Consider the following 27,655-nt stretch of genomic DNA (forward strand, 5'->3'; position numbering starts at 1 on the left):
CCAAAATGCTACAAACATGAAGTAGACATATGGGGAATGTAAAGTCATCACAATTTTTTGGGGTATTACTATGTATTACAGAAGTAAAGAAACTAAAACTTTGAAATTTGCTAATTTTTCAAAATTTTTGGTAAAATTTTTATTTTTTTATGCAAAAAAATTGAACTTTTTTGACCCAATTTTAGCAGTGTCATGAAGTACAATATGTGACGAAAAAACTATCTCAGAACGGCCTGGGTAAGTCAAAGCGTTTTAAAGTTATGAGCACTTAAAGTGACACTGGTCAGATTTACAAAAATTGGCCTGGTCCTTAAGGTGAAAATGAGCCTGGTCCTTAAGGGGTTGAATATATCATATAGGAGACACTCACAGTGATATTTGAGAAGTGAAATTAAGTTTATTGGATTTACAGAAAGTGTGCTATAATTGTTTGAACATAATTAGGCAGGTGCATAAATTTGGGCACCACAAAAAAGAATTAAAAATTAAATCAATATTTAGTAGATCCTCCTTTTGCAGAAATTACAGCCTCTAAACGCTTCCTGTAGGTTCCAATGAGAGTCTGGATTCTGGTTGAAGGTACTTTGGACCATTCCTCTTTACAAAACATCTTTAGTTCATTCAGGTTTGATGGCTTCCGAGCATGGACAGCTCTCTTTAAGTCACACCACAGATTTTCAATTATATTCAGGTCTGGGGACTGAGATGGCCATTCCAGAACGTTGTACTTGTTCCTCTGCATAAATGCCTTAGTGGATTTTGAGCAGTGTTTAGGGTCGTTGTCTTGTTGAAGGATTCAGCCCCGGCGCAGCTTCAGCTTTGTCACTGATTCCTGGACATTGGTCTGCAGAATTTGCTGATACTGAGTGGAATCCATGCGCCCCTCAACTTTGACATGATTCCCAGTCTCTGCACTGGCCACACAGGCCCACAGCATGATGGGACCACCACCATATTTTACTGTAGGTAGCAGGTGTTTTTCTTTGAATGCTGTGTTCTTTTCCTCCCCTTGTTATGGCCAAATAACACCTTATTCCAAAATGAAGCTGGCTTGTCCAAATGTGCTTTAGCCCACCTCAAGCGACACTTCTTGTGCTGTCGGCGGAGAAAAGGCTTCCTCTGCATCACTCTCGCATACAGCATCGCCTAGTGTAAAGTGCGCCGAATGGTTGAACGGTGCGCAGTGACTCCATCTGCAGCAAGATGATGTTGTAAGTCTTTGGTGCTGGTCTGTGGGTTGACTCTGACTGTTCTCACCATTTGTCGCTTCTGTCTATCCGAGATTTTTCTTGGTCTGCCACTTCGAGCCTTAACTTGAACCGAGCCTGTGGTCTTCCATTTCCTCAATATGTTCCTAACTGTGGAAACAGACAGCTGAAATCTCTGAGACAGATTTCTGTATCCTTCCCCTAAACCATGATGGTGAACAATCTTTGTCTTCAGGTCATTTGAGAGTTGTTTTGAGACCCCCCATGTTGCTACTCTTCAGAGAAAATTAAAATAGGAGGGAAACTTACAATTGACCCCCTTAAATACTCTTTCTCATAATTGGATTCACCTGTGTATGTAGGTCAGGGGTCACTGAGCTTACCAAGCCAATTTCAGTTTCATTTCAGTTCCAATAATTCGTTCTAAAGGTTTTGGAATCAATAAAATGACAACAGAGCCCAAATTTATGCATCTGCCTCATTTTGTTTAAACAATTATAGCACACTTTCTGTAAATCCAATAAACGTCATTTTACTTCTCAAATATCACTGTGTGTGTCTCCTATATGATATATTTAACTGAAATTTTTTATCGTAACAACCAACGATTTATACAGGAAAATCATGACAATTAACAAGGTTGCCCAAACTTTCGCATCCCACTGTATAATGTATATAGAGGGAGCACTAGAGGAGGGTATATAATATAAATAGATAGAGGGCTGGAGGAGGGTATATAATGTATATAGATAGAGGACTACAAAATATATAATGTATATAGATGAAGAACTGAAGGAGGGTATTTAGTGTATATAGAGGGAGGACTGGAAGCGTCTATATAGTGTATATAGATGGAGGACTGAGGAGGGTATATAGTGTATATAGATGGGGGGGGGGAGGATATATAGTGTATATAGAGGGAGGAATGGAGGAGGGTATACAATATATGTAGAGGGAGGAGTAGAGGAGGTTATATAATGTATATAGAGGGAGGAGTGGAGAAGGGTATATAATGTATATAGCAGGAAGAGTGGAGGAGGATATATAGTGTATATAGAGGGAGGACTGGAGGAGGGTATATAATGTATGTAGCGGGAGAGCTGGAGAAGGGTATATAGTGTATATAGAGGAAGGAGTGGAGGAGGGTATATCATTTATATAGAGGTAGGAGTGGAGGAGGATATATAATGTATATAGAGATAATGTATATAGAGGGAGGAGTGAAGAAGGGTATATAATATATATAGCGGGAGGACTGGAGGAGGGTATATAGAGGAATAAATGGAGGAGGGTATGTAATATATATATAGAGGAAGGAGTGGAGGAGGGCATATAGTGTATAAAGAGGGAGGAATGGAGGAGGGTATATAGTGTGTATATATAGATGCATGAGTGGAGGAGGGTATATAGTGTATATAGATGGAGGAATGGTGAAGGGTATACAATGTATATAGATGGAGGACTGGAGGCAGGTATATAATGTATATAGAGGGAGGAGTGGAGGAGTGGAGAAAGGTATATAATGTATATAGCAGGAAGAGTGGAGGAGGATATATAGTGTATATAGAGGGAGGACTGGAGGAGGGTATTTCATGTATATAGAGGGCGTACTGGAGAAGGGTATATAGTGTATATAGAGAGAAGAGTGGAGGAGGGTATATAGTATATATAGAGGGAGGAGTGGAGGAGGGTATATAGTATATATATAGAGGGAAGAGTGGAGGAGGGTATATAGTGTATATAGAGGGAAGACTGGAGGAGGGTATATAATGTATATAGAGGGAGGACTGGAAAAGGGTATATAGTATATATAGAGGGAACAGTGGAGGAGGGTATATAGTGTATATAGAGGGAGGAGTGGAGGAGGGTATATAGTGTATATAGAGGGAGGACTGTGGGAAGGTATATAGTGTATATAGAGGGAAGAGTGGAGGAGGGTATATAATGTACATAGAGAGAGGACTGGAAAAGGGTATAAAGTATATATAAAACAAATACATGTGTCCCTGGCCATATCATTAAAGAAAACCACAGAAATGCACTTAGTAAAGTAGATGCAAGCATTATATATGGACTAAGCCCTCATTCTGATATGATAATATCTGAGACACTTAGCCAATATATTTTGATCAAAATACATCTGAGCCCGCCTAGCAAGCGCCAAGGTGGTCTCAGGTCAGGCGGGTCCTACGCTAAACCTACTTAAGCCATTGGGCTTTTATGTTCAGGAGCGCAGACGCCACACATATGGTGTGCTGCTCCTAGTCACCTCCATGTGCATCAAGCAACCAATGGGAGGAGGAGCAAGCACAGCCATATTTACCACCTACTCAAGGCGCTCTATTGGATAGGAAGGGCAAAAGTGCAGAGGATTGCTACTCCCAAGATAATAGGTGCGCATTCACACTTGAAGGTGCCACTCCCTCAAGCAAATACTACATAGAACAAACACAGAAAAAACTAAGATAAAAGTCCATATATAATGCTTGCATCTACTTTACAAAGTCCTTTTCTGTGGTTTTCTTTAATGATATGGCTAGGGACATCTACACTTTTCCATATCATATCGTGCAGGATGTTTTTATCTTAGTTTTTTCTGTGTTTGTTCTATGTAGTATTTGCTTGAGGGAGTGGCACCTTCAAGTGTGAATGCGCACCTATTATCTTGGGAGTAGCATTCCTCTGCACTTTTGCCCTTCCTATCCAATAGAGCGCCTTGAGTAGGTGGTACATATGGCTGTGCTTGCTCCTCCTCCCATTGGTTGCTTGATGCACATGGAGGTGACTAGGAGCAGCACACCATATGTGCGGCGTCTGCGCTCCTGAACATAGAAGCCCAACGGCTTAGGTAGGTTTAGCGTAGGACCCGCCTGACCTGAGACCATCTTGGCTCAGATGTATTTTGATCAAAATATATTGGCTAAGTGTCTCAGATATTATCATATCAGAATGAGGACTTAGTCCATATATAGTGCTTGTATCTACTTTACAAAGTGCATTTCTGTGGTTTTCTGTGGTTTTCTATATAGCATATATAGAGGGAAGAGTGGAGGAGGGTATATAGTGTATATAGAGGGATGACTAGAGCAGGGTATATAGTTTATATAGAGGAAGGACTGGAGAAAGGCTTTGTAATATATATAGATGGAGGACTGGAGTAGCGTATATAGTTTATATACCGATAGATATTCTCTTCCATTCCTCCCTCTATATACATTATACATGGATACCCTCCTCCAGTTCTCTATCTAATAGACATTAGATTTTTTCCTCCAGTCCTCCCTCTCTTCTGTGTGCTCAATTTGCAACCATCTTGCTCAGATAGGGATACTGTGCAGCAGTCTGCTCTGTCTACTCCCCTCCTCAGCGGCTAATAGAGGAGGATTGTTCCCATACAGGTTCCATGGTGGCCATACTCTGATAAGTATCTTAGTATATATCTATGAAAGCAGAGCTTCGGCCTCTAGGAGATGTTAAAACTAATTATAATTAGTGATGAGCGGCATAGGCAATATTCGAATTCGCAATATTTTGCAAATTTTTGCCCGAATATTCGCCATAAATTAGCAAATTTGAGAATTCGTGATCTCCAGTCATTGTTTACTTGATTGCGAAATTCTGCAATAAAATATTTTCGGGATAAATTTGCTATAAATTCGCGATTAGAATATTCAACACTATTCGCAAATTTGAATATATAACACTATATTCTAAACATTCGCAAATTCTCGAAGTGGCGATATTTGCGATTAAAATTCGCGATTTGAATATTCGCTTAACACTAATTATAATACCCGATGGCTGAATACTAAAGCTTGGAAGAAACCAAATAATATATTGACCTAATGCGTGACTGCAGTTCCACGAGTGCATTCATATCGTATAAGTAGTAAGATGCACAATTCAGAAGAAGCCTAGCATTGAAGGAGACCACTATAACAACCCAGAAGATACTGTAGGTTACTAGCTTGGGACGCATGTATGTGGCAGTATTATAGAGCTGTATTAGTGCTACCATAAAGGCAGTACTTCTGTATGCCTCCAGTTTGATATGGAAGAATGGCTTCCAGGGGAAAATATTTTCATACACAAGAAATCCAACAGAGCCTGTATGGCTTTGTACCGATACTTTATGGTACCACTACCAAACTAAAGGAAGCAAGGAGGCTTTGTCCACTACCATACTCCGTCCTTGTGCACGAGGCCTAACTTCAAGGGAGGCTACAGAGAAGATAGGCTTTAAAGTTGCACGATGGCCTGTACTGATTTTTCCACAACGTTTCTGTACTGATTTTTGTCCTCCTTAGTCCCACTTACAGATTTTGGAGCAAAGTCGAAATTCACAAAAAGTTTATTTCAAGCAAGAGACATTGTGCCACACCTTGGGTGCGAATCCTTGTCCCATTGTCACTATTACTGCAATGCCAAAATCAAGCTCTCAAAGTCACAGGGAGGAATTATGTAAGTGGCAGATGATTGTGTTCTGTTTGCATTGATTAATATATGTTATATGTTGGGTTCTTCAGTAAATGTGACTCACAATACCTCAGTTAAAAACAAGCTACTATAATCCTAACAGGATATTAGTACACTACATGTGAGCACAAGCTATCCATTGGATAGGATTCCTGTAGGATCAGACTATACAGGATTTGACCGTATTCACACAAACCATTTATTTTGCCTAAAAGCCTGCCTGTTCACACTTTTTCCACTACTGGTTTTGCACAATACTGATCAAAATATGTATGCAAGTGTGAGCGAGGTCTATGTTGCTTTTAACTGTGAAGACACATACAGACGTGTCCACTCCTACATTAGCTGTAATGTGGTTAAAAACTCTAATTTCACAAGACAACAATGCAGTACAATATTTCAACAGGCTAGCAAAGCCTCTAGAGAGGTTTTCACTTACAGCACAATCATTGGGTGGCAGCACATAGACCTATTTAGGATAGATACAGTTGCAAGAAAAAGTATGTAAACCCTTTGGAATGATATGGATTTCTGCACAAATTGGTCATAAAATGTGATCTGATCTTCATCTAAGTCACAACAATAGACAATCACAGTCTGCTTAAACTAATAACACACAAAGAATTAAATGTTACCATGTTTTTATTGACATTCTATGCTTTGGGTCGTTGTCTTGTGGCAACACCCATCTTCTGTTGAGCTTCAGCTGGTGGACAGATGGCCTTAAGTACTCCTGCAAAATGTCTTGATAAACTTGGAAATTCATTTTTTCTTTGATGATAGCAATCTGTGTAGGCCCTGATGCAGCAAAGCAGCCCCAAACCATGATGCCCCCACCACCATACTTCACAACTGGGATGTTGGTGTGCTATGCCTCTTTTTCTCAACACATAGTGTTGTGTGTTTCTTCCAAACAACTCAACTTTGGTTTCATCTGTCCACGGAATATTTTGCCAGTACTGCTGTGGAACATCCAGGTGCTCTTGTGCAAACTATAAACGTGCAGCAATGTTTTTTTTTGGACAGCAGTGGCTTCCTCTGTGGTATCCTCCCATGAAATCCATTCTTGTTTAGTGTTTTACGTATCGTAGATTCGCTAACAGTAATGTTAGCATATGCCAGAGACTTTTGTAAGTCTTTAGCTGACACTCTAGGATTCTTCTTCACCTCATTGAGCAGTCTGCGCTGTGCTCTTGCAGTCATCTTTACAGGATGGCCACTCCTAGGGAGAGTAGCAGCAGTGCTGAACTTTCTCCATTTATAGACAATTTGTCTTACCGTGGACTGATGAACAGCAAGGCTTTTGGAGATACTTTTATAACCCTTTCCAGCTTTATGCAAGTCAACAATTCTTAATCGTGGGTCTTCTGAGAGCTCTTTTGTGCGAGGCATCATTCACATCAGGCAATGCTTCTTGTGAAAAGCAAACCCAGAACTGGTGTGTGTTTTTTATAGGGCAGGGCAGCTGTAACCAACACCTCCAATCTCATCTCATTGATTGGACTCCAGTTGGCTGACACCTCACTCCAATTAGCTCTTGGAGATGTCAATAGTCTAGGGGTTCACATACTTTTTCCACTTGCACTGTGAATGTTTACATGGTGTGTTCAATAAAAACATGGTAACATTTAATTCTTTGTGTGTTATTAGTTTAAGCAGACTGTGAATTGTCTATTGTTGTGACTTAGATGAAGATCAGATCACATTTTATGACCAATTTGTGCAGAAATCCATATCATTCCAAAGGGTTCACATACTTTTTCTTGCAACTGTATCTCATGACACCATATCCCAAAAATCATGTTGAATTGAAAAGCTGGTCATCTCGTGACAGATATATCTGGACATGTCCAGCAGAGAAGAAAGAACACATCTGTAGGTCTGGCTAGTATTTGTATACACAAAATGGTATGTTGTTTTTAAGGCAGATTATTTGCAATGCTGCTTTCTCTTTTATGTTGGACGCATTAGAGTAATAACAAACGGTTGGCCATATTATTTATATGCATGCTTTACATATTGTAATTATTATGTCAGCTATTAGAGCAGTAAAACATATTAACCGTAATGTTATGAAGCTGGGAATATTTACCTCTGAAAGGTCTTAAATATCTATTAGCACACAATACGGCTCTTAATCTTTTCTAGTTGAAAAAACAATGAAAGTCAGTAGCACTAGCTACTAAAGCACAAATGTGCTTGATAAATGCAGCTCTAGCTTTCCTTCATACCGGTTGGAGGTTTTTATTTGTCCTCTGTACCTGTTAATGTTTCCATGCATTACCTTGTTTTTCATTTTGTGAATCCTTGCATGTATTTGGCTTGTGTTTATATACCCCATATGTGCGGCACAGATTTGTAAAGCTTTGTTCAGAGACATGCCAGCACAGTTTGGGTCTGCGCCTCATCAGCCAAAACAGTTGAGACTGGCTTGTCAGTACAAATATGCTACTTGCAATGAGTGCAAGACAAATACAGCGTGGTGTAAGTGTTTGGGTTCTGTGTGTTGCATTTCCCTATTGTTTGTATTAGGCCTGAAGGAGACTACTGTTCGTCCTTCCTTTTGGAGGAACAGGTAGTCTTGTCCCTGCCATTAGTACAAGGGTTCTATAGGGCTTGATAGGACTCTAGGTATTACTGCATATGAACTCACCTACCTTTGGGGTCTGTTCATACTGGTAGTCAGTCAGGATTTTGGTTAGTGTTTTTAATAGGAGGTGTCCATCTTCCTTCCCTAGTTCTCAGGCCTGATTCCCTGTTCCCCCCCTTCCCTCCTATGTTCGGTGTGTTGTTTCCCTCCCACACCGAAGCGTGACACTGGGAACTTGTACTGAGCAGAAGTTCCTTCTGCTGCAAGGATGGTTCCTCTGTGGAGGCGGGCTGTTTGGGTCACTCCCCTCTGCTGGGTGGATGTCTTCCTCTCAACACAGGATGCCCAAATCCAAGATGGCCGATTAACCCCTGTTTTGCCACAGTGCTGCAACTGATGCAGATTCACACTCTGCAGCCATAAGTAGATGCTATAAAGTCTTTTGTTGGGGGTTTTACAGATAGAGGGGCCTTCTAGGCAAAAAAGTAGATCCTGTTTCATGATGCCAAGATTGCAACAGGCGCCTCCCGCAAGGGCCATCTATATAACTCGTCCCAGGTGTAGGAAATGCTAAGTGGTATGTTGCGGCCTAAAATGTCTCTTTATGTGCTTCACGGTGCTCCTACCTGGATACCGCTCGACCCCATGCTTTAGCTTCAAAGCAATAAATAGGGGGAATAATTGAGGGATAAAATAATAACTTGAGTCTAGACTTTGAGATGCAGTTCAATGGCAGCTTTACTTTGCATAAACATTCTCCAGAATGGTTTACAGGCTTTGTCTTAGTTCCAGCAGGCTTTAGCATGAAACTGGCAGGCAAACTCCACTCTGCTAAATCTGTTTCTCTCTGAATCTGCTGTACTGACTGGCTGGCTGTATAACTCAGCTTCTTCTGTATGCTGCACTTCTTCTCTGTAGTCTGACTCTAGATTAAGCCAGAGAAATTTCCTCCTGGCTCCTGAGACTTCATGCTTTGGCCTCCATGGCCATCAGAGCTTAAGGTGCTCTTGCTGCTGTGGGCACACCTTTACCCTAGCAGGTGGTAAACTAGACTGGAACTAACTGGTCCCCACCCTTCCTGCAGGAAATTGGGCTAGCCCACTTCTCCACAGAGGGGGGTAACAATGGAATGGAAAGCTCCATTCTACCTAAGTACAACTCTGCCATATTTTGCCACCACCTGCTGGTGAACCAGGCACATTACATGCACAGTTACATAACATTAGAAATGTACAGTGTGGAGGACCTGAAATAAATTCATAAGATGACATGAGGCTAGACCAATAAAGACAGTAGCAGGGTGCAGAAGTGGTAGCACCACTTTGGGGGATACATAAGGTTTCCAAAAATGTATTCCTATGTCCTATGATTGAGGGACTGTTGCGAGTAATTATGATACTCTAGTTAGAATTAAGCCTATTTTTGGTGCAATCTATTATTATGTATAATATATATAGCAATGTAATCAACAGGGCTGCATCTGCCATGATGTGAGATGAGCATCTCGCCTCAGGAAGCGGCTGACCTGCCTCTGATGGAGCATCAGTTTATGGTGGGGAATGGGAGCCTATACCCTGGAGCCTATGATGCAGTAGAATGGTACAGAAGGTCGCAATTACATCACTGTAATGGCAGCACAATAATGTGGTCACAGCCACTATAAGAGGCCTGTGGCCTGCATCGCATACAATAGTGAACAATTTTTTTAAATATAAAAGGAGAAGAACATTATACAGTATATATTACTACCACAGGGAGTACTATGGGGGGGGGGGGCAGGGTGAGAATAGACTAAATTCCCCCACGTTTGTAATATACAGTGTTAGGCTAAAAAAAAATCACATGAATTTTTATTAATTTGAGCATTACATAAATACCCAATTAAATAAAAATATTAAAAAGCACAGGTCACACTATACTTCTGTTCACGTTTAGATCTAAACAAATACCTTTAAGTGAATACTGCAGTCGGATATCTAATTTTTCACAGGTCCATCTTACTTTCAATTTGTTGAGTACTTTAGGTGGGGTCAGACGATGGATATAGATGATGTTGTGTAGCCAGGAACCCCCTCTCCTATCTCTCCCGTGTTCCTGAAAGTCATTTATCTATATCCATCGTCTGACCCCCACCTACACAACAAATTGTAAGTTAGATGGACTAGAAGTGTAAAAACAGATTAGTCTCACCTGTGAAAAATTAGATATCCAACTGTAGTTATTTGTTTAGAATTTAAACTTTAGATCTATACATTAACATAAGTATTCTGTGACCTGTGCTTTTTAATATTTTGATTAAATTGGGCATTTATGCTTATTTTTTACTCACATTAGTAAAAGTTAAGATTTATGAGAGCCCTCATTCTATACCATAGTACGGTGATAGGGGTGTACCAGTATTAGACTACTTTTACATCTGCAGCAGGCTGTTTCGGCAGTGAATGCCGGGAATTGGTTTGACAAAAACTGTTGCATGCTGAGTTTTTTTTTTTATGTCCGGCTGAGTCGTAGAATATTTGTTGGGGAGTGGCCGGATCTCCGCCGGATCTCATTATAATCAATGGGGTCCGGCAGACAGACGGCAGTATCCGGCAATGCCGGATCCAGAGAACTCCAACCCGCTGTTCTCTGCAGAAATATCCTACTGGAGAGCTGTGCCGAAGATGTGAAACTTATGTGAAGGGAAGCATTGATTTAGAGCTGTATGTATCAGTGAATGTATGCCAGTTGTCTAGTGTAAATACACCTGTTGCACTTTTTCCAACACAGAAGTTGCAGAGGACACCTTAATTACAATTTTATTAAATAAAAAATGTCTTCAATTTAATAAAAGAAAACCTCAATTGAGAAATCTTAGGAATTGTGCTTTGAGTTCCACATTTCCTGGGAGTGTTTGACACACACATACTGGGAAACTAAATGGGACATAGGGTCTCTTGCTACATTTTGCTATTCGATCCTATGAGATCTGTGCATGCCCCTGTGTATAGTGTATATATGTGTGAGTAATACACTTATGGATACAGTATGTGTAGAATGTGCATCTATGTATGTAATGTGTAACACAGATGTGTAATTGCATATATATTTGTGTGTACAGTATAGTTGTACTTATTATATGTATGGTATTGGGGTATTATTTAGTTATAGATGGTCGATTGGTGCTATATTTGGCTAAGCTGTACCATTTCTGTCCCCTGTTCATACCATGCAATGGCTCTCCATATGACATGTTCATCAAGAAGATCTCCAGATGTATACTTCCAGCGGAATAATGCAACTTATCCCACTGTAAAGAGTATATATTTTTCTGCATAACATTCTATTTATACTGTTTTTGTGGTATATCAATGTTGTATACTGATGTTAGGTGAATGAAGCCATAGGAATATTCTTAGCATGAGACCAGAAGTTTTTACTGGGATGCATGCTAAGTGTACTGTGAATCAGTAACTTGATGTTACAGTATGCTACATTCAATGCGAGCAAACTGAGTCAAGTTCTAGGTTTTGTGTATACACAAGGGAGGGGGACTTCTTGCTAAATCTTCGCCCCAGGTGAAGTAAAGTCTAACTATAGCTCTGTATGAGCCATACATGCTAAAGCAGGATGCTGATGGGCCCTGCAATTACACTAAACACTAAAAAGTTAGGGATATTTGGCTTTGGGGTGAAATGTATGGAAAGCATAAAAAGTTCACGCTACAGTGATATTATATCATGAAAGTAGGGCATTTAAGTAAAATGAAATGGTGATTTCCTCATGTCAAACAATTTATTGAAACAATATATACCCCCACTAAAATGTCAATGTCTCAATAATTACAGCTTGAAAACTAAGTCTTATGCGGTTCACAAGTAGATTTGAGCGGACACCTGGGTGTTCGGGTTCGACGGGTTCGGCTGAACTTCACAAAAAAGTTCGAGTTCGGGACCCGAACTTGACCCAAAATTGCCCCCGAACCCCATTAAAGTCAATGGGGACCTGAACTTTTGAGCACTAAAATGGCTGTAAAAAAGTAATGGGAAGGGCTAGAGGGCTGCAAATGGCAGCAAAATGTAGTTAGGAGCATGGCAAGTGCTCTGCAAATGTGGATAGGGAAATAACTTCAAATAACATAAAATACTTAAAAATAAAAATTCATAATCTTGATCTTGGAGGACGAGGTCCATATGGAGTAGGAGGTTGAGGAGGCAGTGGATGTGGCGGTGTAGGTAGAAGCAGTGGTGGAGGAGGTAGCCAACACTCTTTTTTGTTAAAAAAATTAATAAAAATGTTCAAATTAGGGTACACCCAAAAACATTGGGAAATATAACCTGTTATAACCCCCTCCAGCCGTGCTTAAATAATGTTCAGACAATACACTGGCTGCAGGAAAGGCCAGCACTTCCAAGGCGTAAAAGGCCAGCTCAGGCCATATGCCGAATTTGTAGACCCAGAAGTTGAAGGGGGCAGACCCATCAGTCAGTACGTGTAGGCCTGTGCACACATACTGCTCAACCATGTTGCACGTCCCCGTGATGTCCACAGTCCAATTGGATATCTGCTCTATCCACTTTCAATGCTCTTTTCTGCGCCTACCATGTTGATCACGGTTAGCGGTGAATCAGGGTTCCACGCCGGAGAGGGAGCCTGAGAAAGGGAGACCACATCCAAGGGAGGTCAATGGCTGCATTGTGATCAAACTGAAATGTGGGACAAATTATTAAAGCCGAAGGTTTGAATGAAAGGGCCAATTAAAGACGAATTTTAGAAATTTAAGTCCCTGTCACCTATGCAGAGCAGGGTTTTTTTATTGCCAGAAATGGGTTAATGTCACCCAACCAATGGAACAGATTATTTTTAAAACGTTCGGTCCCTGTCACCTATGCAGAGCAGGGGTTTATTCACTGCAAAAATGGCAAAATGTCACCCAAGAATGTAACAGAAAAATTTGTGAAATTTATGAACCTGTCTACTAGGTAGAGCAGGGGTATATCACAGCCAAAAATTGGTGAATGTCACCCAACTATGTAATAGACAAATTAGTGAAATTTATTTACCTGTCAACTAGGTAGAGCAGGGGTATATCACAGCCAAAAATTGGTGAATGTCACCCGACAATGTAACAGAAAAATTTGTAAAATTTATTAATCTGTCTACTAGGTAGAGCAGGGGTATATCATAGCCAAAAATTGCAGAATTTCACCCGAAAATGTAAAAAAAAAATTTTAACCAAGAAAATTATTGATGTATTTAAAGCTTGTATTTAACAATGACAGATGCAGCAACGCCGCAAAATTAGGAATTTGCCCTAAATAGGGTGTTTTTTTTAATAACAGAATATGACAGCAGTATCTAACGCTTGTATTTGACACTGACAGATGCAACCAGGGCTGTAAAATGTATTATTTTGCCCAAAAAGTGTGTTTTTTAAAACCCAGAAAATGATTGCAGTATTTCAAGCTTAAATTGCAGACATACAAATGCTTCAAAGCCACAGATGTAGGGTCCTGCCAAAAATGGGTGATTTTTTTTAAAATCCAGAATATAATTGCAGTATTTCAAGCGTCTATTTGACTGTCACAGATGCACATATGCTGTGGTGGTGCACAGAACTTGCATAAAATGGTTTCCGCTGCCCACCTAACTAACAGATGGATACAAATTATTTTTCTGGGTCACCGGGCTCAGGACAGGGTAAAAAGATTGTGTACTGCACCCATAAAACCAAAATCTAGGTAGATTGCTGAATTAAAAAGCACTTCACATTAAAGATTCTGTCCTATTCTTTCCCTCACAGCAGCAGCATCCTATCCCTACACTAATCAGAGCAGAGTGACTTGCAGCGCTACATGACTCCAGCTTATATAGAGGCTGGGTGACATGTTGCACTGGCCAATCACAGCCATGCCATTAGTTGGCATGGCTGTGATGGCTTCTAAGAGCACACAAGTTAAACGCTTGTTGATTGGCTGCTCTGCAGCCTTTCAAAAGGCGCCATTAACTCGCCGAACACCAAACCCAAACCCGAACTTTCACTGAAAAGTTCAGGTTCGGGTCCGGGGTCCAAAAATCCAAAAGTTCGTTATGAACACAAACTTTACAGTTCGGGTTTGCTCAACACTATTCACAAGTCAACTTATTGTCTTGTGAACAGACAGATCATTGAAGTTTAGGGGTACAGAGTTACGTGCCTCTTATAGTCAGATCCCATAGGTTTTCTATAGAGAAAATGCAAGCCACTCCATTTGAGGTACCTCAGTCTAGCAGCTGTTCCCTAATGATGCGACCTCAATAATCTGGCGCATTGTCGTCGATGAAGATGAAATTAGGTCTTTGTTTTTCATGCAGAGGTACAATGACTGGATTAATGATGTTATTCAAGTACTATGTGCTTGTCACTGTACCATTCATAAAGTGTAGGGCAGTTCTGTTTGGACTAGACACACCTGCCCACACTGTAACACGACCACCATCAAAGGCTCATCTGGTGACAATAGTGGCTGATGCATATCGCTCTCCTTGAATCTCCAACATTGTTGGTGGCCATAATTTCTGCTCAGTGTGAATTGACTTTCATCATTGAACAGCACTGAGTCACACTGGTCCCTTGTCCAGAATAGATGCTCCCTGGCCCATGCAATACAATCAGGCCTGTGCCTGATGGTGTGGTCAGGTACCCTTGCAGGTTATCTAACAAGCATACCATGCTGATGTAAACGTTTTTTAACGGTCTGATGTGACACTTGGGTGCCTCTCACCTCCCTTAAATATGCCTGGAGTTGTGTGGCGTTTATCATCCGGTTCCACAGGGCATTGTTCACAATTAAGTGGTCATCAGTGTGGGATGTTGCCAAAGGACGTCCACTTCTATGCCTTTCTTTGACTCTTCTAGTTTCCATGTATCTCTGTTGAAACCTGCTGATGACACTCCTTGACACTCTAAGCTCAGTGACCACTTCCATCTGAGAACATCCTGCTTGTAGCCTTGCAATGGTGAGGTTCTTTTGATCAATTGTTAGCTGTTGTCTTGGTCTCATGATGTCAAAATATGAACAGCATGATGAGGAGGACTGTTCAACTACCAATTCTAATTAAACCAGGAAATTTATTGGGTGATTCATGGATCAAACACCTGTTGTAAATTTTGATGTTAAGCTCCTTGTAAGAGAACAGCAAGTTGTTTGAAAAGTACTGAAACACTGAACAGTAGGACATATGCATTCAAAAGTTTACAAAATAATATATTAAGTTCGCATAAAGGTTAGAGTGAATTTTAGGTTCATTCTAAAATTTCAACCACAAGCCAAATATCTCAAACTTTTTGTGAATAGTGTATGTAAGAAGTAAACTGAACTTTGATAGTGAGTAATACACTGAATATTGTGAAGAAACTGTACTTTACATACTCTGCATTGGTGGCAGCGTAATGTTGCACCACTGAGTCAGGGGTCAGTGTAGTGGTCATGCTGAGGTTATGTTCCCAAGCCGATGAGCTCATTCTTAGTGTTTATAAAGAGAGATGTCTTAGAGGTCCATATGTTCAAAGCATGCAAAGAGTAGTCAGAGAGAGAGACAGTCAAGGGAAGTTGTGCTGAGAGTTGCCACAACCACCAGTATAGAGAGAGGACCAGTCACATACTGCATAGCAGATAATTATACTAGTAGAGTTAAGTGGTGGATTGCCTTGAGGTCTAATTAGGGGTAAAGCAGCAGTGACACCCACAGCTGAAGAGCAGCGTGGAGCAGGGGTAGCAGACTTGCACTTTCTAGCCCCTACATAAATTGTGGATAGCCAGGTCAGAGGGAACAATCCAAGCAGCTTTCTTCAGATAGAGAAAAAAAAATCAGTGTAGAGAGTGGCATAACAGGCTTTGTGTGTAGAGTGTGTCATGAACAGAAATACCATGACTTGTGTAGACAGCTTTGAAGAGTTGTCGCAGCAAGTAACAAGGATCCTCAGTCTGTCAAATTGTGCCATATTGCACCATATGTTGGCATAATTTACCACAAAATCTAGGTGCACTTACATTAGTAAATTTGGACCATTGTCTCTGAGTAGTTAGAACATTTTAAGCAAGGAATCAACATACCACATGTTCAGCAGCATATAGACCCTATAAGAAAGGAGGCCTGTTGTTATCTGAAATAGAAAACTATAGCACATCTTGCTGTCTATGGTCCACCCACATGTTTGCCTTTCATAGGGGCCACTAATGTTTTTGTCTGCCCCAGATAGAAGCAATGTACAGATACTTTATATTAACACTGAGAATGAGATGAGACAATCATGAGACAGGTTAAGTGGTTACTAAAGTGCGTTTATTAAATAGCTCATGTTTTAATTTCTAGGGTAACGATTTACTGAGCTGCAAAGCCTGAAATGTAAATCTGACTGATAGATGATTAGGAACACTTTATTCTATAATTCTATTTAACTTCAGTCACAGATGTTCCTTTTGAATTATGTGAAAGGGAAACAAATTACTGTTATCAACAAGTACTGTATGTATTCATTCTTAGAATGACAGGAAACACAGCATTCTTGTATGTCATATTACTGTACACTGTGGTAGGAAATGGGGCATTGCAATTTTGGTCATCACTAATAGGGAGTATCTGACCACGAGAAATGCTTGAAAATGTCAGTTGCAACTTGACTACACTATCTCCTCTCCTACTTAAAAAGAAAGTGAACAGGTAAGCCAGGGTCTAAAATACTGAACTACTGTAGACCAAGAATTGGGGCACTGCACAACAGACATCAGATTGGGGCACTAGACAACCAATAGAGTCCAAGGACTAAACTTTATGAAATTTGAGACTACCAACTCTAAAAACACTGGACAGTAAATTACTTTATAAACTGGGGCACGATTTACTGACCAGGAAAGTGGACACAGTTAGGGACTAAGACAATTCTGAATAGGTAGAATAAAAAAAAAGTAGTATAAACTTTAAAGTTGTGTAAGATCAACCATCCTAAAAAGAGTATAAGAGATTTGCACTGTATATTAGTAATATCAGAAATACATTTTATTTTCCAATATTTGAGGAATGATGCATAGCATTGGGGATCCACAGAGCTACAGCTCTCCCATTTTTAGGTTCTTCAATCTTTAAAAAGATTTTTAGGCAACTTCTATGAGGCCTGTGAATGGTGTTCTGCTTGCCCCCATAAGTATTTTGAATGTGTGTTAGTTTTTCCTCTGTCCGCAAGACCTGCCAAATTATTGAACAAGGCTGGGCTGAAGCAGGAGCTGGATCAGACGATCACCTTAAGGCCCACCTTTGAGGCCTGTGGAAGGAGTTCCGCTTGGCCCCTTGAGTAGTTTAAATATGTGCAGTTCCTCTGTCCACAAGTTATTTAACTAGGCACATTTAAAGGGGTATTCCCATCTTGCTACTTCATTCTCAATTGCTGCCAGCTAGCTGGTAACTTCCTGCTTTTCTGCAGATAAGGCTGGGCGGGCTTAGGCAGCTAGAGTGAAGGACGGCCACGCCTCCTTATGACATCACACTGAGAGCTGAGTCCTGCGTGCTAGTTCATGTGAAGAGTATGACTCATCAGTCTGCAGTGTCTGAGGGGAATGGTCACTCAGAGAGCCATGTGAAGTGAGCTCAGTGTACAGTTTTACACATAAAATATCTGTCTGATCTTTTACAAACCCATTCTGTGCATTAAAAACTATAATTCCATATTATACATTAGCCCAAAAGCTTGACCAACCCCCACCCACCAGCACTGATGCAGATTTGTTTCCATTACAGCTGTGCTCCAGTTGTGTATAAACCTCACACTATGTTTCTTTATAGATGCATATACAGCTCAGCTACATGTGTCTTCTCCAGTGTCTGAAAAGCTTCATATACAGCTCTGCTACATCTGTCTGTTTATCTCTTCAACCAGCACTGTGTCAGAACAGCCGCATATTCAGCTCTGCTACATCTGTTTCTCTCTTCAAACAGCACTGTATCAGAACAGCCGCATATTCAGCTCTACTACATCTGTTTCTCTTTCACCAGCATTGATGCTGACCTGCCACATATACAGCTCTGCTACATCTGTTTTTCTATTCAACCAGCACTGCATCAGAACAGCCGCATATTCAGCTCTACTACATCTGTTTCTCTCTTCAAACAGCACTGTGTCAGAACACCCGCATATTCAGCTCTGCTACATCTGTTTCTCTTTCACCAGCATTGATGCTGACCTGCGACATATACAGCTCTGCTTCATCTGTGTCTCTTTCACCAGCATTGATTCTAAACCGCCACATACACATCTCTGCTAAATCCGTCTATTTCCTTCACCATTAGTACTGCGGCTGAACAGCGCTTATTCAGCTCTGCTACATCTGATTCTATCTTTCACATGCATTGATTCTAAACCGCCACATACACATCTCTGCTAATTCCGTCTATTTCCTTCACCATTAGTACTGTGGCTGAACAGCCGCTCATTCAGCTCTGCTACATCTGATTCTATCTTTCACATGCATTGATTCTAAACCGCCACATACACATCTCTGCTAACTCCGTCTATTTCCTTCACCATTAGTACTGTGGCTGAACAGCCGCTTATTGTTGCCGCAGTTTTTGTTCACATTTTTTTTTATACTTTTCTTTTAGTCATTTTATTCCAGTAGGAAAGTTTATGGGAAAAGGCTTGAAAAAAATGGCATGGACTCACCAAAAAAAAAAAACGCACCAAAAGTTATAAAAATGCCTCCCCCCCAACCCAAATAAAAAATAAAAAAAACCTGTTTCTGAGTAGTTGCCTCATAGAACATTATTATCAGAGTGGCCCCTTTACACGCAGGAATAATACCAGAACAGAACCGGGTGGCATCATTGTGCCCTTCACCGTCTAGCGAGTGCTGTTTAGGGCAGCCTGTATTCTGTAAATGGCCGGCAGGACGGCTCTGCCAGCTGCTCTGCTATTACTCCTCCACCCTTATTATACAAGGAAATTGCTTAGAATGCAATCCCCTAATCTGTAGTTGGATCCCATGGCGAGGATCCTGCGGCCTCCCCTATACACAGCGTTCAGCCTATAGCCGCACTGTTTGGCCCGATTAATTATTACTGGTTCTAGTTTTCACTGGCGTGTCGGTGGTTAAAGGGTTTCTACCACCTCATTTGGACCTATGTCTGCTCTACCTAACCATGCTATTCTAAGACCTTTGTGTGCAGCCGTTACACAAAAAAAACTACTTTTATTGCTATGCAATTGAGCCTCTGGGAGCTATGGGGGTGTCTTTTCAGCACCTAGAGGCTCTGTCTACTCACCCTGTATTCCGCCCCGCTCGTCCGTCAAGCCCGCCCATCTCCTTTAGATTGCCAGCCTCCATCTCATTCATTCGCCAAATTCTAGCGCCTGCGCCGTGTGCGTCTGTATTGAGCGCAGGCGCAGTGACTGTCAGAATGCTCCCTGCGCCAGCATCTCCACTGCGTCTGCGCCGTCTGTTCCTCGGAGCACTCGGACGTAATCGGCGCAGTGGAGATGTCGGCGCAGGGAGCGTTCAGACAGTCACTGCGCCTGCGCTGAATACAGACGCAGATGCGAGAATTAGGCGAATGAATGAGATGGAGGCTGGCAATCTAAAGGAGATGGGCGGGCTTGACAGACGAGCGGGGCGCAATACAGAGGTCTTAGAATAGCATGGTTAGGTAGAGCAGACACTAGCAGGTCCAAATGAGGTGGTAGAAACCCTTTAAGGGGTTAAACTGCACTTTTATAATCCTTATTGGGGGGGGCCCGGGGGGGGGGGGGATCTTGCTGCATTGACGGAGCTTGCTATCTGTACGGAGACCTCATAAATATGAACAGTCCATTACTCACAGCCTCTCCTGCCCATTATCATGATTGTTTGTCAGTGACACCTGTGTTTCAGGGTCAAAATCCCGGACTGTGGCAGCAGCGGCAGCAGCACGACTTCTCTCCCCGGGATCTCCTCTCTGCACTACCCTCCCCCGCCTCTCCGGCTCAGCTGCCAGCTGCCCTCACCCGATACAAAGTTCATAGTTATAAACAGGAGCGCACCCCCGATCTCTTCACCACTCACAGAGGACATCAGGGCTGCGCTGGGAGCTGCCAATAGATCACAAAGCCCCTGCTCCTCCGCTAATTTTCCTCAATTCTCTCCCCTGAAGAAAGATGGGGAGCGCATGCGTGGCTCTGTAGCAGACGTGCGCGCTCTCGTGGGAATGATCGGCTGCCTGGGTGAAAAGTAAGTGCGGTCTGCGCTGGAGCGGTGGCCGTATCTATGGGTTGCCAAGTGTAAACAATGGATCGGTTGGAAGGCAATTTAGCTAAATGGGTGCATTATAAATAATAGAAGCAATTTAGAAAAATGAAGTATGGGATCAGTGTAAACATTTGAAACCTGATCATGAAGATGGGAATACCCCTTTAAGGTAGAAGCAGATGTTGGATGACAAGGATCAGCGATAAAACATGGATAGAAAGTTGAGTAAATTAGCACCAGGCCCCCTTATTATTAGGTTGTCCTGCTAGCTCAAACCAGGACCTGAAGCAAGCTTAATGGGAGTATGTCACATCATTTTCAAAAATATAACTAACAGCATTGCCCCACAGAAGATTGCAAACACATTCCAAACATATCTGTAAGTACTTTGTCTTTGTTCCATGTCTAGGAAAATTAATTTTATTCTGCTAAAATACTGCTCCCAAGTGCCCAGCTGGTCATGCTTTGTTTTTCCAAGTGCCCAAAGCAAACCAGACTAATGAGGGGAAGCCTTTTTTAGCTGCTCATTTCTTGGGATTAGTAACAACTATTGATATGGCCTTGTTTGAAAGCTGGCATTACAAACTTTCAAAAAATAACAGAATCACAGCATTCTATCCACTACATTGGAAGATATGGCTGTTAACCTCCAGCACTCCAGCTGTGGTACAACTACGACTCCCAGCATGCACCACTCATTTTTGAGGAGTTCTGAGAATAGCCAAGTAAGTATGCATCTTGGGAGTTGTAGTTTTACCATAGCTCGAGTGCCAGAGGTTAGCCATCACAGAGCTAGAACAACCCTACCCTCTTCAGTCTGGTTTGCCTTGGGCACTTAGAACAGCAAAGCTTGCCCAGCTGGGCACTTGGGAGTAGTTTTTATTAGCAGAATAAAAGTTATTTTCCTGGAAATGGAGTAAAGACACAAAGTATGCACAGGTATGTTTGGAATGAGTTTGCAATCCTCTGTGGGGCAATGCTGTTATATTGGTGAAAATGACGTGACGGTCTCCCCTTAATTTCTATCTTGCCATAGGTCCCATGTCCTCTGTGTATGCCCTATTTTAAAGTCCATACGTTCTATTTATACACATAGTTATGTGTATGGTAAATTAAAACTAAAACTAAAACAATAGCTACATTATTTTTTGTTGATAGATCCAGCAGTAAAATATATAATGTTTGATACACAACCTTGAAATCATTGCCTTTGGCAATGCTTTCACCAAAATGCGGCCATTAATATTTTGGTGTACATGATTTTAGAGCTGCTTGGATTCACATGTTTCGAGTTGTTGTTGTTGTTGTTGTTGTTGTGAAGACTGCACACATCTTATTTAGTGATCTGAAACTTTTTATCCTATTCTGCTACTGTACCTGAACAGCATATATATACCTTCTTGGAGTTTTCTGATAACACATTCTGACCTATTTGTATGTAAATAGTTCAGAAAGAGGAGGACAACACTGAACAAAAACGAGAGAAAGAGAGTGGTCAAAAAACAAGCTGAGGTCAGAACCAAGACAGGATGCACAGTACAAATCACGAGAGAAAGAGAGTGGTCAAAAAACAAGCTGAGGTCAGAACCAGACAGGATGCACAGTACAAATCACGAGAGAAAGAGAGTGGTCAAAAAACAAGCTGAGGTCAGAACCAGACAGGATGCACAGTACAAATCACGAGAGAAAGAGAGTGGTCAAAAAACAAGCTGAGGTCAGAACCAGACAGGATGCACAGTACAAATCATGACAGTCAGGGAGTGGTCAAAAGACCAGATGAGGTCAGAACCAGACAGGATGCACAGTACAAATCATGAGAGTCAGGGAGTGGTCAAAAGACCAGATGAGGTCAGAACCAGACGGAGTGCACAGTACAAATCGCGAGAGGCAGAGAGTGGTCAAAAGACGAGCTGAGGTCAAAAACATGAGCAATTCATATCAGCATAGGAACAAGAACCAGGAACCTAGCTAGTGAGCCCTAAGAACACTATCACTGGTACTGGTGTCTGGCCAGGGAGGGGTTTAAATAGAGCACTGGATCAGGACCTGATTGGCGCTCCATTAGTAAGAAACACTTGTGCACAAGAATAGAGCAGCTAAGCAATCAACCCATCTCCCCCAGCACTCCTGGAGTGCTGATCTCCTCTAGCACACACCCACCTCAGGGAGAAACAGAGTGTTGCATCCTGTTGCTAAGGATGCTGTTGAGTCACCAGGGCATGCATCTCTCCTGGAGTGGCCGCTTCAAAGCTGAGGATCACGTCGCTGGTGCTCGGACAGATACGTTTATGACAACCTGCCATATTCTTAGCAATTACTTCAACATTCTTAGTTTTTTGCCCTATATTCTTAATAAATAACTTTCCTAGTCCTAATTTTATTACTGTCACCTGTGTTCCTAGTAACACCTCTCATATTCTTAGTAATTTCTCCTACTTTTTTTTTCCAATACTCAGTATTATCTTTCATAATCTTATTACTACCTCTCATGTTCTTAGCAATATTTTCCATATTCTTAGTAATTGCTTTTACCATATTTTACTTTTTCACCAATTTACTTAGTAATATATCTCAGACTCTTACTGCTATCTCCCCTATTCTTAGTAATTCCTCCTATATTCCTGGCATCTTATATTCTTAGTACTGCAAATAAGGAAAATATTACTATTTTCCATATTCTTAGTAATTTCTCCAATGTTCTTCATAGTTTTTCCCATACACTTACCGTAATATTATTTTTCATATTCTCAGTAAAATTATTTGTTGATGATTGTAGTAGCAGAGAATGCCATTACTCTCGCTGTTCTCCATTCAGCAGGATGACTAGATATACAATACCCTCTGATAGCTATAATAAAATAAAATGCAATGTGAGAATGTTGCTGTTTGATAAACCTGTGTCACTGCATGCTTAGAAATGAAATGGGCTCATTCACCCATAATGGCTTTTGCACTCAATTAGCAATTTGTTTAATGAAGATTCTGACTTCTAAATATGCTTGCAGTAAAAAAAAAAAAAAAAAAAAAGAAGAAGAAAACTAAAACCGTGAAAGAACTCAGAGAGAAAATATCAAAGGAGGCACTTGTTCTGGATATTGGAAATAATGATCCTGAGGAGAATGTACACAGTTTAATTAAGCACATTGATTAAATCAATATAATTCAACTGCTTAATGCTCAAATCATCTTAATCTCATTAAAAGCAATTCAGGCCTCAATAATTGATTAATAATGCATTATAGTTATGAATTATTGACTTCAAGTTATTATAATTGTGCCTCTATCTGCTTGCTAGCTAATGCTGAATGTTAAACACGAAGGCCGGAACTTGTGTTGGAATAACTTTTCAAAGGAAAACATGACATTTTTTCGGTGAAGGACAACTCTGATTTTGTAACCGCTTTATCAGAACATTTCAAAGCATTTTCGTTGCTTTATGCTTTTTTCCTGACAAGCGGGATGGTACGAGCACCCTAACACTCTAATTGTACTAATTGATTTGGAAGGAAGAAGCACTTATGTGAATATCGATCCAAGAGATTTGCCTTCAGATAATAAGGCCTTTCAAAGCCATCCTAACAACACGTTAATATGCTCTGTGGCTTGCAGCTCAAGAATCTGTTCCGACTTTCAGAGAACTTCTGATTGTGAGAAGGACAGATATTTTTCTGTGATCACTAGGTACGGGCAGTCCTCTATGTTAGGATAATGTACTTTCCTGTGAAGTACTTTGATCCCTCATGGTATTGAATTTTGATGGAGATTAATGAGTGTTTAGCTGCTATTTTAATTAGTGATTGGATGTTTGTACTTGATAGGTCTCTTGCTGTAAAGATTTTTTTTGTTCCTGGGTGACAGCCGGCAACTTTTACTAAATGTATTAATGTATTGTTTATTCGTTTTCTTGGAGGCAGATGCATACGGAATGGCTTTTCTGCCCTGAGCTTGGGCACCCACTAGCTACTACAAAATCAAAATCTTACCTAGTTTCAATAGTACAGGAAAACCCTCACTTCACAGACGTGCGTATAGACGGACAGTACAGTCACCTCACATACAGTATACACATAAACATCAGTCGGACATACTAAGAAAAGAGTCTTAGGCTGTCCATAGACTTTAGATGTTGCTGATTTCAGTGGGACCAGACAACCATCTAATGTGTCTGGGACCTCCAGAATCTTCTACAATGGGAGATGTTGGAGGAGGGAAGGATCAAACTGTAGGATTTCAGTATGCCTAATCCTTTTATTCTTGGGAGATAGCATAGAAACATAGAATGTGTCGGCAGATAAGAACCATTCGGCCCATCTAGTCTGCCCAATATACTGAATACTATGGATAGCCCCTGGCCCTATCTTATATGAAGGATGGCCTTATGCCTATCCCATGCATGCTTAAACTCCTTCACTGTATTTGCAGCTACCACTTCTGCAGGAAGGCTATTCCATGCATCCACTACTCTCTCAGTAAAGTAATACTTCCTGATATTACATTTAAACCTTTGCCCCTCTAATTTAAAACTATGTCCTCTTGTAGCAGTTTTTCTTCTTTTAAATATTCTCTTCTCTTTTACCAACGTCAGAGATGTCTTAAAGCAGCTTTTTCCTCTCTCCTTATTCAGAACATCTGGCATGTGTAAGGGGGAGTTGGGAGAGACAGCTTTTGGCTAAGCAAGAACATAGCCAACAGTTATCCTTGTATAGAAAGCCTTACTTGATTGAATCCTCCTTCTCTTCTGCAGGTTTGGAGAGGTACTGTAGCACTGGTACCCCTGTCCTGGTGCTTGCGGAGAACCATGTGCAGTTATACAATGCTTGGCTCATAATAGCAGATTGTGGGAAATCGAGGCCCAGTACTGTGTATTCTTTAGTAATTGCCATTACAATACTGTAGTTAGGAAAGAGCACAGATCAGTGTACTGCATTATTTTGTTAGTGTACTCTTGTGTGTACACATTATAATGTGCATTTCATATGTACATTTTATAAATATGTACACCTTAGCCTTGCGTTAAATCAATAATGCTGTGGTCCGCTACTTTGCAACCTTTATATACTCCATATCTATGGCACAGCATTCCGACAAGCTGTTCTGGCAGAGAACAGCTTGCTAGAGTTCTCTGAATCCTGCAATGCTGGATGCTACCAGAATGCCCTCCGGCCTCATTAACTATAATTGGGTCCGACGGAGATCCGGCCCCAACCCGGCAAATATGTCAAGAATAGTCCGGACAGAAACAACTGTGCGCAGTGGTTTTTGTCTGGCTGATTCCCAACATTCTATGCCACAACAGTCTGAAAGTAGCCTTTAGAGATGAGTGAAGTTGCTTTGCCGAATTTAACAAAGAATGTAATTAATTACTTATTTATGAATCGCATTCCATTGTATGCAGCAGACGCAATGATGGGGAATGGTGAACACGCCGCCGCCTGGCATTGAACCCCTCAAATGTGGCGTTCATTGCTGATTGCGGCATCTGAAAGTAACATTGAGGCCTTTCAGGGGTTAATCAGGGGTAAAAAAAAATACCACGTCATGATGATGTTACCGCTCCCGAACAGCACGCTAATGTCACACGTCACCACACGTGATATTTCGCAAGGTTTCTTCAATTAAGATGGCCATGGCGGCCTCTTCGCTAGCGAACGGATGAGGTTAAGTATGTTTTGTCTGTTTTTTTTACCACCATTTCAGAAAAAATGTACTCGTTATCACAAAGCGCAATTCAGCTTTGTGGCAAATCAACGTTTTCCTAAAATTTGGATTGAAGTCAATTTATTTTACTTCGATTCGCTCAACACTAGTGGTCTTAGCTATGTAAAGGTAGCCTTAACTATTATTGCGGTGCACAAAACAATATAATATGCGACTCTAGGACCATTTCAATAATTTAACTGGTTATCTGCTTCCGGCAATTCCTTTTTGTTAGGCCTCATGCACACGGCCGTTGTTTGGGTCCGCATCCAAGCCGGCGTTTTGGCGGCTTGGATGTGGACCCATTTACTTCAATGGGGCCGCAAAAGATGTGGACAGCACTCCGTGTGCTGTCTGCATCCGTTGCTACGTTCCGCGGTCCCACAAAAAAAAATATAACATGTCCTATTCTTGTCCGCGCTTTGGGGACAATAATAGGCATTTATATTGAAGGCTGTCTGTGCCGTTCAGCAAAACACACCATGGTCGTGTGCATGCGGCCTTAGAAATATCCTCTGATCACAGGGTGTTCTGCTATTGGGATCTCTAGCGGAAAATTTTAACTTATGGAGAAATTCTGCAGTGCCACGATGGGGGAAATGAACTAATGAAGCATAAAGCTGGCCATGCATATACGATTATTGTCATCTGAATTTTCTCACTTTTATTCTTGCATCCTCCCATTTAGAACATATACATAATAAATGCATGTTTATGAGAATGTTGAATGATAGAGAGTGATAGTTGCCCGACAGCTCTCTTATATTTATGGCCAACCTTACACCGATCTCATTGAAATATCCATTCTCCTATTCCTTGCTCTGGTTAAACTGGAAGAACATTTCTCTTTTTCAACCATACTATGTACAGTATGTAAATATCTAAATCTATGACCTATCAGTATAATGCATGACCATGTCTGGTCAACTAATGAGACCTGGTCAATAGTGGATTCCCTCATAAGTTATTTAAAAACATATCTTCTAAACCAGAGCCACCCTTTAAGGATTATGTGACCACAATCACAGGTCTCTTGATATTACATATCCTGAAAATGGCAAATTTAAAACAAATCTATCAAGTTGCCAGGCTCAATACAAAGTTAGGTAGAATAAAGACAAACTAAATTTTTGGCAGGAAAAGCAATATCCGTTATCTACGAGGTTCCAAGATGAGCTGTATATTTGCTTGTTTTCTTCTGTGTCTCATCAGACAAATAAATCTAAGTGTTCCGAGACAGGGGTGACCTAGGTTTATCTGACTTTGCTTTTGTAAAATTTCTTCCTGAAGTCCAATGCTTCGTTAGTTGAGATGATAATTCCTAAAGAAAATAAAATTTTAGGAAGTTAAGACCTGGATCATACTTCAGTGACTTGGTTAGTAAATCCCATCAGTGATTGTGAGTCAAAACCAGGTGTAGGTCAGGAACACAGAACAGGAGGAAATGTTTC

The 27,655-nt window shown here is 41.0% G+C and overlaps 1 protein-coding gene across 1 annotated transcript in view; it reads left to right on the top strand.

Annotated features, from left to right (window-relative positions):
- The window catches only part of AGBL1 (AGBL carboxypeptidase 1), a 1,106,789-nt gene that overhangs the window by 269,938 nt on the left and 809,196 nt on the right, over positions 1-27,655 (top strand). The window contains exon 17 of the mRNA XM_044279459.1: positions 5,516-5,669. Within this exon, the coding sequence (XP_044135394.1) occupies positions 5,516-5,669 (154 nt within the window). The remainder of the gene's footprint in view (positions 1-5,515; positions 5,670-27,655) is intronic.

Source organism: Bufo gargarizans, chromosome 2, assembly GCF_014858855.1.
Source record: "Bufo gargarizans isolate SCDJY-AF-19 chromosome 2, ASM1485885v1, whole genome shotgun sequence".
Taxonomy (NCBI): domain Eukaryota; kingdom Metazoa; phylum Chordata; class Amphibia; order Anura; family Bufonidae; genus Bufo; species Bufo gargarizans.